The 12,939-nt window shown below is 48.9% G+C and overlaps 4 protein-coding genes across 4 annotated transcripts; all 4 read left to right on the top strand.

Moving 5' to 3' along the window:
* Positions 1-283: 283 nt before the first annotated feature.
* Positions 284-2,214, top strand: F9C07_10635 (putative aromatic amino acid aminotransferase; the record flags this gene model as incomplete). Its single annotated transcript, XM_041285991.1, has 3 exons — positions 284-404; positions 487-1,069; positions 1,164-2,214. 3 exons carry the CDS (start codon positions 284-286, stop codon positions 2,212-2,214), a joined length of 1,755 nt encoding a protein of 584 aa, XP_041146536.1.
* Positions 2,215-2,610: 396 nt separating this feature from the next.
* On the top strand, positions 2,611-4,776 carry F9C07_1579061 (impact family protein). Its single transcript, XM_041285990.2, has one exon. The coding sequence runs from the start codon at positions 2,952-2,954 to the stop codon at positions 3,936-3,938; it is 987 nt and encodes a 328-aa protein (XP_041146535.1). The 5' UTR covers positions 2,611-2,951; the 3' UTR covers positions 3,939-4,776.
* Positions 4,777-7,542: 2,766 nt separating this feature from the next.
* Positions 7,543-10,556, top strand: F9C07_2283770 (uncharacterized protein). Its single transcript, XM_041285989.2, has 2 exons — positions 7,543-7,891; positions 8,067-10,556. Exon 2 carries the CDS (start codon positions 8,198-8,200, stop codon positions 9,461-9,463), a length of 1,266 nt encoding a protein of 421 aa, XP_041146534.1. The 5' UTR covers positions 7,543-7,891; positions 8,067-8,197; the 3' UTR covers positions 9,464-10,556.
* On the top strand, positions 10,557-12,151 carry F9C07_2283769 (60S ribosomal protein uL4). The gene is made up of 4 exons (XM_041292198.2): positions 10,557-10,775; positions 10,843-10,937; positions 11,019-11,169; positions 11,232-12,151. Exons 1-4 carry the CDS (start codon positions 10,666-10,668, stop codon positions 11,992-11,994), a joined length of 1,119 nt encoding a protein of 372 aa, XP_041146533.1. The 5' UTR covers positions 10,557-10,665; the 3' UTR covers positions 11,995-12,151.
* Positions 12,152-12,939: the final 788 nt, after the last annotated feature.

Raw genomic sequence — 12,939 nt, 5'->3', positions numbered from 1 at the left:
GGAGCTCCAACCGTTATGTGTCTCTGCTTATCAAGCATAGGAAAAGGACAATGGAAATACCTGTGGACGATTGGTCATGATAAGAGAGGAGTTTCACATGGACAAGGTGTATTCACCTCTCAAATTCCGTTCAAGTAGACAGAAATATAATCCCCATTCTGGAAATTGTTCATTTACATAGAAGGACTCAGGACAAGAGAACGGCCCGCAGGACATATCCATTGCAAATTTGCAAAGCCATTCGCCTTATTCTACTATACCTAAACTGTACTTTGTTCCAAACATGGCGCCTCCTCTTGACTTATCCCATCATTATGCATCCACCACCAAACGACGCCAGGGAAGCGGCATCAAAGACCTATATAAGTACTTCTTCATCCCAGGCATTGCGAACCTGGCTGGTGGTATGGACGGACGACAGTCGCTCGGTTCTGGACTTTCCTTTCCTTGTGACATTCACTAACCACAGGCGTCACTTATCATTAGGCTTACCAAACCCCTCGTACTTCCCATGCGATACCCTCGAGGCTACCGTCGCGACACCCCAGCGTTTCCAACCTTCCAACAATGGCACAACCAAGAAGTCTGGAGATGACGCTAAGTCATCCATGCGGTTGATCGTTCCTAAGGAGAGTCACGCGACCGATGTACAGAATAGAATCGATATCGCCACAGCCCTGCAGTATGTCACAGCTGATGGCCTCCCCCCTATGGCCTCATTTGTTCGCCAATTCGCCCGTCACCATCTTCATCCCAACGTTCCATATGCCGGAGGTCCCGAAACCATCCTCACCACTGGAGCGACCGATGGCTTCTCAAAATCAATCGAAGTCTTCACGAATGTCTGGAACCCAGACAGAGACTGGACCAGTCAGCGCGAGGGCATTCTTTGTGAGGAATTTGTATATATGAATGCTGTTACAACCGTCAAGCCAAGAGGCCTCAACGTCGTGCCGGTCGCCATCGATGTACAGGGAATGTTGGCACGCGGTAAAGGAGGGTTGGCCGATGTTCTTGAAAACTGGGACTTCCGAAAAGGACGTCGTCCGCATTTAATGTACACCATCACGTAAGTGGGCGAATGACGCGGTCTTCTCCAACGGGTATAGTTCTATTTTCGGTGAAGGCCACAGCTGACATATTTACTTCTTTTTGCAATGCAGGATTGGCCAGAACCCCACGGGCGGTACCCTATCCGTCGAGCGTAGAAAAGAAATCTACGCACTCTGTCATCGATACGATATCATCATAATCGAGGACGATCCTTACTGGAACTTGCAATACCCATCGGCGGCCGCGTTAGAAGCCCAGCATCGGGGCACGCCCATGGATACAGCTTCAGTAAAGCGCAATTACAATGCGCATGGAAAGTCCTCCGGGTATGAATTCCTGGACTCGTTGGTTCCATCGTATCTGTCCTTGGACACGGATGGACGCGTTGTGCGTCTCGACACTTTCTCCAAGACCATTGCCCCTGGTTGTCGCTTGGGCTGGATAACTGCACAACCGGCCGTGATTGAGAGGTTGACTCGGGTCACCGAAACCGCAACGCAGGCACCTTCGGGCTTTGTTCAAGCCCTGGTAGCCAAACTGATTCTGGGTCAACAGACAGATCACAAGTCTACCAATTCGAACAAGAGCGATCGTAGCTGGCAAATGGATGGCTGGGTCCGTTGGCTGGAGGGTTTGCGCGGTGGATATGAACGACGCATGCAAGACATGTGCAGCACTCTAGAGGAGGGTAGATTTATTATCGCCTCGGAAGCCGGCCTCGAGTCCAGCGAGGAAAGCTGGGAAGTCGTAGATAAAGTACAGATGTATGACTTTGCTTGGCCCACCGGCGGTATGTTCGTCTGGATTAAGCTCCGTCTCGACACCCATCCCTTGCATGGAAGATACGACCCAGCCAGGCTTTCCAAGGCATTATGGGTACATTTGATGCAGAAACCCCACCTCTGTCTCCTAGGTCCCGGAGACTTGTTTGCTCCCTCGCAGGAGACCTTGAATCGTTCTTGGCAGTATTACCGACTTTGCTTTGCCGCTATGCCTGAAGCTGACGTGAAGGATATCACGGTGAGATTGGTGGATGGGTTCCGGGCGTTCTGGAAGAAGACCGACTTAGATGGTCTCGAGGGAGACGGTGGAGATATTTCGCAGGTGGTTCAGAGTATGGGCATGGAGCGCGTAGGAAATTTCTTGGGAAGTGGATGTTAGTGGAAAGATTAGGTTTGCTCTAATGACTTCTACATACGGAGTATCTATGTGCTTATCAGACCCCAGATTGACCAGAATATATATATCATTTATCCACTACATATACAATATGAAAACAACAACGATATTACTTAGAGTAGTAAGTAACATAGCCAATGCCATATGACCTATAAATGGACCAAGTCTAATTGATTTTTACCTTTTCTATCCTTATACCAATGAAGGAAGACGCTTCGAAGCCCAGCAGCGGTTGATCAGAATCCAGTCAGGAGATCATTAGCAGACCGCCTTGCATGCCAGATAGGCGGTCCATCGATCCGCCCGACCGTGAAAAGGGGTCTTTTTACTTGCAAACTACGATACTGATATCTCCGCCATAAAGATATTTTTAAGTATAAGATTTATATAAAAGAATGATTATTTAACAAGCTTTTTAGCCAAAAATTTTCATTCGAAGTATTATTGTATTTTGCCAAAGTAATAACCAAGAGTCTGACCACGCCAAAGATACAGTATCTAACAAAGCAGTTCAGAAAGTGGTCAAAATATTCTGCCAGAGAAATAAGGCGTCAGAGGCATTGGGTCGGCCATCTTGCCGAAACTCACATTAGTCAGCCCATATTATGAGCAGGCATTGAATACACTGCACAAAAAAATAGCGATGACATCGGCGGGGAACTAATCTCCTGGACAAACTGAAGTCGCAGTCTACACTGCACCACACTTAATGTCCAAAGATGTCGGCCCAACTCGAGTCCCTCGGCAACAATGAACTGGCCGAAGAAATAGAAGCGATCAATGCCATTTACGAGCCCGATACTGTTACGATCAACAGCACTGCGGCTTCGTCGTCTACAGTCAGCTCTACGCTCGATTTGGGCAATTCTGGCTCAACGGGTCCGCTGGCCGCGACAGTGAAGCTACAGATCCCTGAACATTCGCATCTATCGTTTATACTTGGGTTCGATGCCTCATACCCTGACACACCGCCTAAGGTCCTCGGGACCGCATCTACGGCGTCGCGCGGGGAGGGTAAAATCGCTGTCGACGTTTTGGAGGATATACTAGGGAGAACGTACCAGCCTGGGGCTGTTTGCTTGTTCGACGTGATTAATGAGGCGGTGGAGGCTTTCCGGGAGTTGAAGATCGGGGGAAGCAGCAACAACGAGAATAACAAAGAGCAAGAGGAAGAGAGGGACACCCCGGACCTGAAGGCTGAGGATATTGCCAGCTTGTCGTTGAAAGAGTCTTTTGGACTGGACAATCCACCTGACTGGATCTTGTCGGATGTGGTGACGGAGAAAAAGTCCGTCTTTGTTGGGCGCGCAGCGCATGTTACTAGTCTCGAGCAGGCTCAGGCTTATTTAGATTATCTTCTGGCGACAGAGAAGAAGGTGGCAGCTGCAACGCATAATATCAGCGCTTGGCGCATTAGGCAACAAAAACCATCAAATGGAAAGGGCGAGTCCGCGGAGATGATTGTACAGGATTGCGACGATGATGGGGAGACAGCCGCCGGGGGCCGATTGCTTCATCTCATGCAGCTGATGGACGTATGGGATGTGGTCGTGGTGGTCACACGATGGTACGGCGGAGTCCAACTTGGCCCCGATCGGTTTCGCATTATCAATGCTGTCGGCCGCGATGCGCTGATGAAGGGTGGGTTCGTCAAGGAGTCAACACCTGGAGGTAACGAGAAGGGAAGAAAGAAAGGAAAGAAATGAGCTCAGGGTTTAGAGTGGACCATGGCTGTATGAGCTTGCTCGTCGACTGCCGGCTGGTCCGTTCCATGGCGTGAACCTACTCGTCGCATCTCCCGACTCCCCTCAGAGGCTCATCTCGATGACCTTGGCGTTTGTGAGGTAGTATCGGAACCCTCAGTCGATATGCTTGGGCCACCTTGTGCTACGTTCCTCATGAGGTAGGTGCTCAACCACTGCCGGTCAAGTACCGGAAGGATTTTCTCATTACCAATAAGGGAGGATCGAGAACCCTCCAGGAGATGAAGGAGGTGGATACATCAATTTCGCATCAGATTAAACTCAACAGCAAGAGAGAGTGTTGCCTGGAGAGGGGATGGTGATTCGGATCCTGAGCCCCAGTCCAATAGATCGTACCATAGAACAAAGATACCCGAAAGCCTGTAACTGAACAAAGACCAAAGGGCTTCATCATTATCAATGACCTGTTGTTCGAAAACTTTCATCTTCCACGGCGCGAAGATAATAGTCAATGATAAACTGATCAAGCCCTCACAACCCTGATTTCTCAAACATTCAACTCACTATCCAGCACGTCAAATCCAGAGAATGGCAACCGAACTCCACACCCGAAACAATACAGTGACACACACATATAGCATGACGTCGAATAGTCCAATACTACATCACAGAGTCGTGGGTGTAAAAAACTAATGTAATGGATTCAGGAACAAAATTAACTGGCCCACCGCTACATTCTAGAAGGTCAAAGCCAAGTGCAACCTTCCAGGGTTCCCATGACTAGAACTGTCTCGGCGAGAGCCTGGCCAGGGCAGGAGAACACTCGGTTAGAGGGACCGATATGAGATATCCGTTTCAGATCGCGATATATTTTATCTATTTACATAATGGATGGAGGCATCGGCCCATCGTTGGGTAATTCGGATGATCCTGTGAGCTAATTTCTGCATCAAAGCTTGGTATGCAAGTTGGGTGTGTTCCTGTACTATTGGTAGCGGTGACTACTGTAACCGCCCGGGTTCCTTGGATGGTTTGTTCTTCATGAATTCCATGTGGTGGAGGCAAATGCAAGAGGAGTTGGTCGCACGGCGGCTGCAGAACCAATTGAACGGCCGGGGAAGCTGCAGTAGTCCCTCTTTAGTTTAGTTTACTTTGTGTGTGCCTGAAAAACGGGCGTGTGAACTTACGGGGTCTCTAAACCAAGTTGGTATGTACATGCGCCTGAGATAAGATCGAGTTAGTGTATTATGAGTAGTACAAATCGAGCACTTTCGATCCCCAAGGAATTAATCTAGTTAGATTGTTTAGCGGTACAACCTCATGGTTGAGAATCATCGGACCAACCCGGATGACTTGGGAGAAGAAGAGCGAAAGAAGAGAAGAGAAGAGAAGAGACAAATACCGAGCGCGAATGAAAAATTAAACCGAATACTACCCTAATATCGACATACCTTATTGGAGAGTCATAAACGAACATTCGGCAAATCATACTTCTACCCGAGGCCACAAATTTATCTGAAACGCGTATCGACGGGAAGATCTCATTTGGTCTTCCCCTCCGTGAAGGAACTTTTAAGCGACATTAAGAAAGTGGGTACGGGACCAAGCACAAGGGGATTTCTACCCTGGAACTTAATATATCAGAGACCATTATACATAATATACTCCGTATTACATATCAGTTTGGCACCGACGATGAGTATAGTATATCAAAAAGTATGATACTCAAGGGATTTGATGTTAATGTTACTCCACAAGACGTAATGTCCCAAACTCGGCATTGTAATGGTACGGAACTGGAGATCTGGACCCTGAACCATGGAAAGCGAGAACCCAACCTCAGGAGAGAAGAGGAGGCTGGATATTTCGTCCAGGCTACTAAGAACAATAGTGTTGGTTTAAACTTCGAAGCTCCTTGAGTCCCAACCGCACCGATTGAATTCCTATTTTTTGAAGTCAACTTACTAAGGCGGAGATTCTGCCTATTTGAGACAAAAATACTATGTTTGTACGCGCAGCTCATGTCTCTGTTGCCTCTGCAGGTCCTTGCCTGGTTCCTAAGTATAACCCAACATTTTTGCCACATGCATGTGCATAGAGCGCTAAGCCGCGCAATGAGAACACATAAAAAAAAGTGAAAAAATAGCAATGGAGAATTTTGACTTACAGCCTGTTTTTTGTTTGGACGGCGTAGCCTGCAGTATGGATGGAGTCCGACGGGGAACCCATTCCCGGTCATCATTAACAACCAGATTTTATACATACCACAGACGTACTTGAGGTGTGAAAATGGAGACATTCTCGTATCGTAGTCTACGAGTCAGAACCGTTCAGCTTCCCTGACTGGTCTACGTCCGGCGTCTATCAGACATCAGGTCTTATTCCGTTTGCCCCACGTTTAGCGGTCAACTCCGTGTCTTTCACTCTTTGTCTAAGAGAGTTCTACCTTTTTCTTTTTTCTTTTTTTTTTTTTTTTACGTCCGTCGGTCGGGTCGATGATCAACGGAGTCGGATTACAGTGAGAGATCCCGCGCTCTGTACTTCGACGTAATGTGGCGTGGTGGGCAATGAGGGCATCCACGTATGTGTAGGTATGTGTATTGTACTATTGTTCCCACTGCCACACGCCACTAGAATATTGGTTCAAAGAATAAGTTCATTCCGACACGAAGATAAAGGGAAATTAAATCTCGTTCCACCATCTGAATAGTATATACAAGTAGATTGTTCTGGGAGCACTCTTAGTAATAGTATTAGGGAATGACATGAGGTTGTTGAGCGACGATGTAACTCAGCAATTTAAATTCTTGAGCGGATGGATAATACATCGGCTGTGATTTCCACGCCATGAAATTTGGGACAGTGTTGTTAAGCCTCTCCATGGATTGTGGCAATGCCTATTGATTGGCGGCAGATCCGCTGAGGGCGGCCCCATATTGCCATCCAAGGCGCCAACCGAGTCTCCAATCTTAGGCGGTAGCTGGTCAGGAACCGAGCACTCGGGCGGATGGTGTGACACCAAAGCCCCTCCCCGGGTCCAGGGGCTATTTCCTGTTGGATACTGCCGTCAACACTAATGCAGGACTAAAAGGAATTTCATGGCTGGGCGCCTTGCTTGATCCCTCATGACTGGCAGTTCACAACACTGACTTATACGTCGTCACTCACCGTAGCATATGTATGGTCAATCTCAGGGGAGAAAAAAAATATGGGTTACATTTTCTCCATCTACTCCATAGTTACATACTTTACAATACAGATACTTCGTCTCTTATAGTATTCCTACTACTACTACCTACTTACGAGTACTATCCCGAAAGGGCTGCATCCACGGACCCTCAGTGGCTGCAGGGCGTTGCAGCCCCAGCAAGCCACTCAGGCGGATGTTCAACCTTTTTTTTCTCTGGTGAACTCTGTTGCATCTTTCAGCAGTGATGGATCAATGGAGGTCCCACTCACTAAATGTTTCACATTTGTTCAGAACCCTTCAACAGAGGCTCGCGTTTGGCATGTTCAGAGTTTGTGATCCAACGCTTGTCACCCCACCTCTCCTAAACCCTCCACGGCAATTCGCACGACCACTAGTGACGATGCTTGGTCGAAGCGTCTAAAAACTATATATTCCCCCTCCCTATACCACCGGCTCTTGCCTCCTCTCCCTCTTTCTCTTCCCACGCTGGTGCGATTCAATCCTTTTACAGTTCATCTGTTCGACAGTTCCACAGGCTAGTTCCTGTTTGCTTTCTTCATTCCTTTTTTTGATTCTTGGTTTCTTGCCTGTGGCAGTTACCAGACATTCCTTTTTCGGACAATCACCATTGTACTACGTGTGAAAAAAGTAGCGCCCTCGCTCATCTTCATTATACGGACAATCGTCTCTCGATCAGAAAGTCATTGTTCTCTCCAGTCTTGATTAAAGCAGGCATTGTTACTCCGCCCTGCTTCTACTCACAAAGGTATGGCCAATTCGCGCTACAGAGTTTCCTATATCCCTTATTCGAGACTATTTGAGCTCGCGGGACTTCACTGTGTTGCTCTATCTTGTGTTTGTCAACTCGTGAAGGATCAGCTCTATATAACGGCTCGCTATCTCTGTGCTTAACGACATCATCTAACTTGATCATCTTCCAGACTCTTTCGCACGACTACATCCAAGGTCTTGTCCCGCGGTTCTGATTCGTCCGGTACGATCAGAATCTCCAGCCATTCTTTCAGCTGTCAAACAGTCCGATCTATAGCACCACCGTTCCTTCAAAATCAAAATGTTCAGCAAGGCTTTCCTTTCCGCTGCTCTGCTCGGCGCTGCCGCCGTTGAGGGTCACATGATGATGGCGCAGCCCGTTCCTTACGGCAAGGACACTCTCAACAACTCTCCACTTGCGGCCGATGGCAGTGATTTCCCGTGCAAGTTGAGGTCCAACACTTACCAGGTCACCGAAGAGAACACTGCCGCCATCGGTCAATCGATGCCTCTGTCTTTCATTGGTAGCGCTGTTCACGGCGGCGGATCTTGCCAGGTCAGTCTGACCACCGACCGTGAGCCCACGAAGGACTCCAAGTGGATAGTCATCAAGTCGATCGAAGGTGGATGTCCTGCCAACGTTGATGGTAATCTTTCTGGTGGCCCCACCTCCACGGGAGCTTCCAAGTTCACCTACACCATCCCTGAAGGTATTGAGCCTGGCAAATACACCCTCGCCTGGACTTGGTTCAACCGTATCGGAAACCGTGAGATGTACATGAACTGTGCCCCTCTTACTGTCACCGGTAGTTCTTCGAAGCGTGACGAAGTTCCCAAGGAGAAGACGGTTGAGAAGCGCTCTGCTAACTTCCCTCCCATGTTCGTCGCCAATGTGAACGGCTGCACCACCAAGGAAGGTGTTGATATTCGTTTCCCCAATCCCGGTTCCGTCGTTGAGTACGCTGGTGATAAGAGCAACCTTGCGGCTGAGGGCAGCCAGGCCTGCACTGGCACCCCCACATTCGGTGGCGATGGTAACACCGCCGGTTCCAGTGGCTCATCTGGCAGTTCTTCTGGAAGCTCTTCTGGCGGCTCCAGCTCTTCGGCTGCCGGCTCCGGTGCTACTGCACCTCCCGCGCCAGCGGTTTCCTCGACTTTGGTCCCCAAGCCTTCCCAGTCCTCTGCTCCTGGTGTCTTTGTCCCCACCGGCTCTCCCGCCCAGCCTACCCACACCAGCGCCCCCTCGGGTGGCTCTAGCTCCGGCTCTGGTTCCAGCTCTGGTTCCAACTCTGGCTCCAGCTCCGGCTCCAGCTCTTCCTCTAGCTCTTCCTCCAGCTCTGGTGCTCTGACCGGATCTTGCAGCTCGGAGGGAACCTGGAACTGCATTGGTGGATCTTCCTTCCAGCGCTGTGCCAACGGACAGTGGACCGCAGTGCAGCAGATGGCCACTGGTACTGAATGTACTGCTGGTCAGGCCTCCAACCTCAAGATCAAGGCCACCAACCTCAAGCCCCGCATGCTCCACGAGATGCGTCACAGGAAGCGCAACTACCACAACCACGCTTAAAGAACGTCTGATATCCGCTGGCCCGGTTATTAGGATTCCCTGATTTCTCTTCGTTTTCCTTGCAGCGGCGTGGACGCTTGTGGGGATCCTTTCTGGGATGGATTTTCTTCTTCAATTGTATTTACTTTCTACGGTAAATGAAAAGAAGGTTGGGACTCGAGACCTTCCTTGAATAGAAGCTTTGATCATTATATTCAGTTGGCACAGAATTTGTTTGACGTACTGGTAGTTTGAGCCTGAGACTTGGTGTCTTTGTAACACCGATATCTGTAATCTTCATGGACTTGAACAGTTATCAGTCTCTAAAATGCCACCTTACCTATTTCATTTGTCTTAACAAGTGGTACAACGGGCACTGCATGGTGTTTCGGATCTTTTAAGCATGAAGCTTTTCGAGACGTATGCAATTGCCTTAGAGCTAGTATATAGCAAAACACTCTGATGGACCAAATTACCCACTGATTTTGGGTATTACACAGTACTACCCATATTCTTTCCATTGTAGAAAAAAACAAGACGTAGTTTCGCACCATGACCTGAGCTGAAGGCATACTTCGGACATATTAAATGATCTCATATCCCCGTGGGTGCGTACATCGGAGTATCCGAAATATATTCTAACATTGGTAAGTTTTAGAAATAGAATCGCTGTAATTGCTATTGTAACACAAATAAAGCATCCTCGACGAAATCTCATCGATGTATCATTTTGCTGCATCTTCTTGTGTTTTGGGTAGCGTATTACTTCACGTGGTGGTTGATATAACATTGTTTATTTCGTCAGTCAAATACGGAGTAGTTATAGTTAACTAGCACACGTGATTAGTCATCTTTGGCGGTGATCAACACATCAACGAACTTGATATGGCTGCGAGCAGGATTGCGATTGTTCGAGAAACTGCTTGAATGATACGATCCCCTTTGGGTTACAAACGAAGAAAAATTTCTGAAATTATACAGTACCGCCAATATAGCCAGTACGCTATGTACAGTACTCATGCGGTGTAGTCCAACGTGGCAGTCAACCTGAGGTGTCGGCCAAGCCAAGAAGCGACCCGCCCAGAAGCGGTAACCAGGGCTTAGGGTTTCTCTGGAGCCCACCACCCGTGCCGGGGACTAAGCGAAAATTTCCTCAGCCCATTGGGAGGATACTCGATCTTCAACCTCGAACGACGACAACGACCACCTCACCGTCGACAACAATGGCGTCTCGTCCTACCGTCACTATCGCCACGGCTGAAGGCAAGCCCAGCGGGGCCACTGCCCCCCTGCCCGCCGTTTTCAACGCGCCCATCCGTCTTGATGTTGTCCAGTATGTTCGATGAGTTTACGCCGCGATTTGGAGGGGGACCGGAGGATGGCTGACGGCTTCATTATAGGCAGGTTCACACCGGCATGGCCAAGAACAAGAGACAGCCTTATGCCGTGAGCGAGAAGGCTGGTGAACAGACTTCTGCTGAGTCCTGGGGTACCGGTATGTGAAATTGGATTGCGAAATTGGAGGCAGAATTGCAAAGTCAGGGAATTGGGTCGCTGAACAGAATTTTTTGATTAGGCCGTGCTGTCGCTCGTATCCCTCGTGTCTCTGGTGGTGGTACTCACCGTGCTGGTCAGGCTGCCTTCGGTAACCAGTGCCGCTCTGGTCGTATGTTCGCTCCTACCAAGGTCTGGCGCAAGTGGCACCAGAAGCTCAACCTGAACCAGAAGTATGGCACTCAACGATGAAAATTTGGCATTGGGATTGTACATGATATTAACAGGATGATAGGCGCTTCGCTACCGCTTCTGCTCTTGCTGCTTCTTCCGTCCCTGCCCTCCTCTTCGCCCGCGGTCACCGTGTTGCCAACGTTCCCGAGGTTCCCCTCGTCGTTGAGTCCAAGACCTTCGAGAACGCCGCTCTCACCAAGACCAAGGCTGCCGTCACCCTCCTGAAGGCTCTCGGTGCCGGTGACGACCTCGTCAAGGTCGCCAAGTCCCGCAAGATGCGTGCCGGTAAGGGTAAGCTCAGGAACCGCCGCTTCCGCCAGCGCCGCGGTCCTCTCGTTGTCTACAACCCCGAGGTTGATGGCAAGGAGCTCGTCCGTGCTTTCCGCAACATCCCCGGTGTTGAGACCTCCCCCGTCTTCGCCCTCAACCTCCTCCAGCTCGCCCCTGGTGGTCACCTCGGTCGCTTCGTTGTCTGGACCTCCTCCGCTTTCGAGGCCCTCGACCAGGTCTTCGGCTCTGGCTCCTCCCCTGCCGCCCTCAAGAAGGACTACCTCCTTCCCCAGAACGTTGTCGCCAACGCTGATCTGGCCCGTCTCATCAACTCTTCTGAAATCCAGTCCGTCCTCCGTGCTCCCAAGGGCGAGGCTCGCACCAAGCGCGCCAACGTTCAGAAGAAGAACCCTCTCCGCAACAAGCAGGTTATGCTCCGTCTTAACCCCTACGCTGCTGCCTTCTCTAAGGAGAAGCTTGGCCAGAAGGGTGTTGAGAGTGAGAAGCCTGAGGCTCCTTCCAAGGAGTTCCTCAGCACTCTTCACGAGAACTAAAAGGGTGATTCGGTTTTGTGTTTGATATGATTTACTTCGGTTAAAAGGTAGCACAGCAAATGAATACGGATTTGCAATACCCATGAATACTTTTTACGATAATGTATGAATACACTGTGCCAATGTAGTGCTCTTTGCCTGAAGTAGAGACTTGCTTTCTTCTGTAACTTCACAATGTATGTTATCCTGGGACACCTCCAGTGACTACATGATATGAATCATGGGACTTTGTCATATCTGCTGCAAGTCAGCATGTGCCATCAGGAAGGAAACACGTTTCAAACACCTCCCGCAGATATCCTTCGGCTCACAATATCAAGATGCATTAGCATGTGGAATATTTGACACTTATTAATTGCCTAACCAAGAATCAATGCCTTCAGTCAAGTACATACAATGCCAACACTGCATCCGCTCTCATATCTTTGTATATTATAGCAACAGCCCCAGGTTACACCACACTACTGGACAAACCATCGATGCCAACCTCTCATCACTTCAATTCCACATGACTCCCGATATCCCACAAAATATCAATCAATCACTAACTCAGTCAGATACCTGATATAACTCAAACCATCCACCATCCCCCAATCTCTTGACAACCCAAATTGAACGTACTATATGAATTATATATATAAGGACATACTATCACGCATCCCGAGACAGAGACCAGTATAAGCGATAGGAAACAATACCACGAAATAAGGTTAGTTAAACCAAGAACATTTGATTCTGATAATGTCCGAACGAAGATCCTTTCTTTCTCGGTGAGATCGATAGAGGAATGATCTTCTGGTGGCTAATTTACTTTGAAATAATGCCCAGCGTTCCGGGTTGGTGGTATTGCTTTCGGGGTTTGGAGTGTATGACAGTAGATGTTACGTTGGGTATTACTTTACTTCAAGTTATTTTGCTCTGTCGGGGTCCTCACTGAGGTTTTGT

The sequence above is a fragment of the Aspergillus flavus genome, chromosome 4, assembly GCF_009017415.1.
Source record: "Aspergillus flavus chromosome 4, complete sequence".
NCBI classification, from domain to species: domain Eukaryota; kingdom Fungi; phylum Ascomycota; class Eurotiomycetes; order Eurotiales; family Aspergillaceae; genus Aspergillus; species Aspergillus flavus.
This window is presented reverse-complemented; position numbering and strand designations above follow the sequence as displayed.

Bases quoted from the DNA above. Each gene is read 5' to 3' on its own strand.
- F9C07_1579061 (XM_041285990.2), top strand. From the start codon at position 2,952: ATGTCGGCCCAACTCGAGTCCCTCGGCAACAATGAACTGGCCGAAGAA.
- F9C07_2283770 (XM_041285989.2), top strand. From the start codon at position 8,198: ATGTTCAGCAAGGCTTTCCTTTCCGCTGCTCTGCTCGGCGCTGCCGCC.
- F9C07_2283769 (XM_041292198.2), top strand. From the start codon at position 10,666: ATGGCGTCTCGTCCTACCGTCACTATCGCCACGGCTGAAGGCAAGCCC. The intron at 10,776-10,842 runs GTATGTTCGATG...GCTTCATTATAG, and splicing joins ATCCGTCTTGATGTTGTCCA to GCAGGTTCACACCGGCATGG. The intron at 10,938-11,018 runs GTATGTGAAATT...TTTTTTGATTAG, and splicing joins TGCTGAGTCCTGGGGTACCG to GCCGTGCTGTCGCTCGTATC.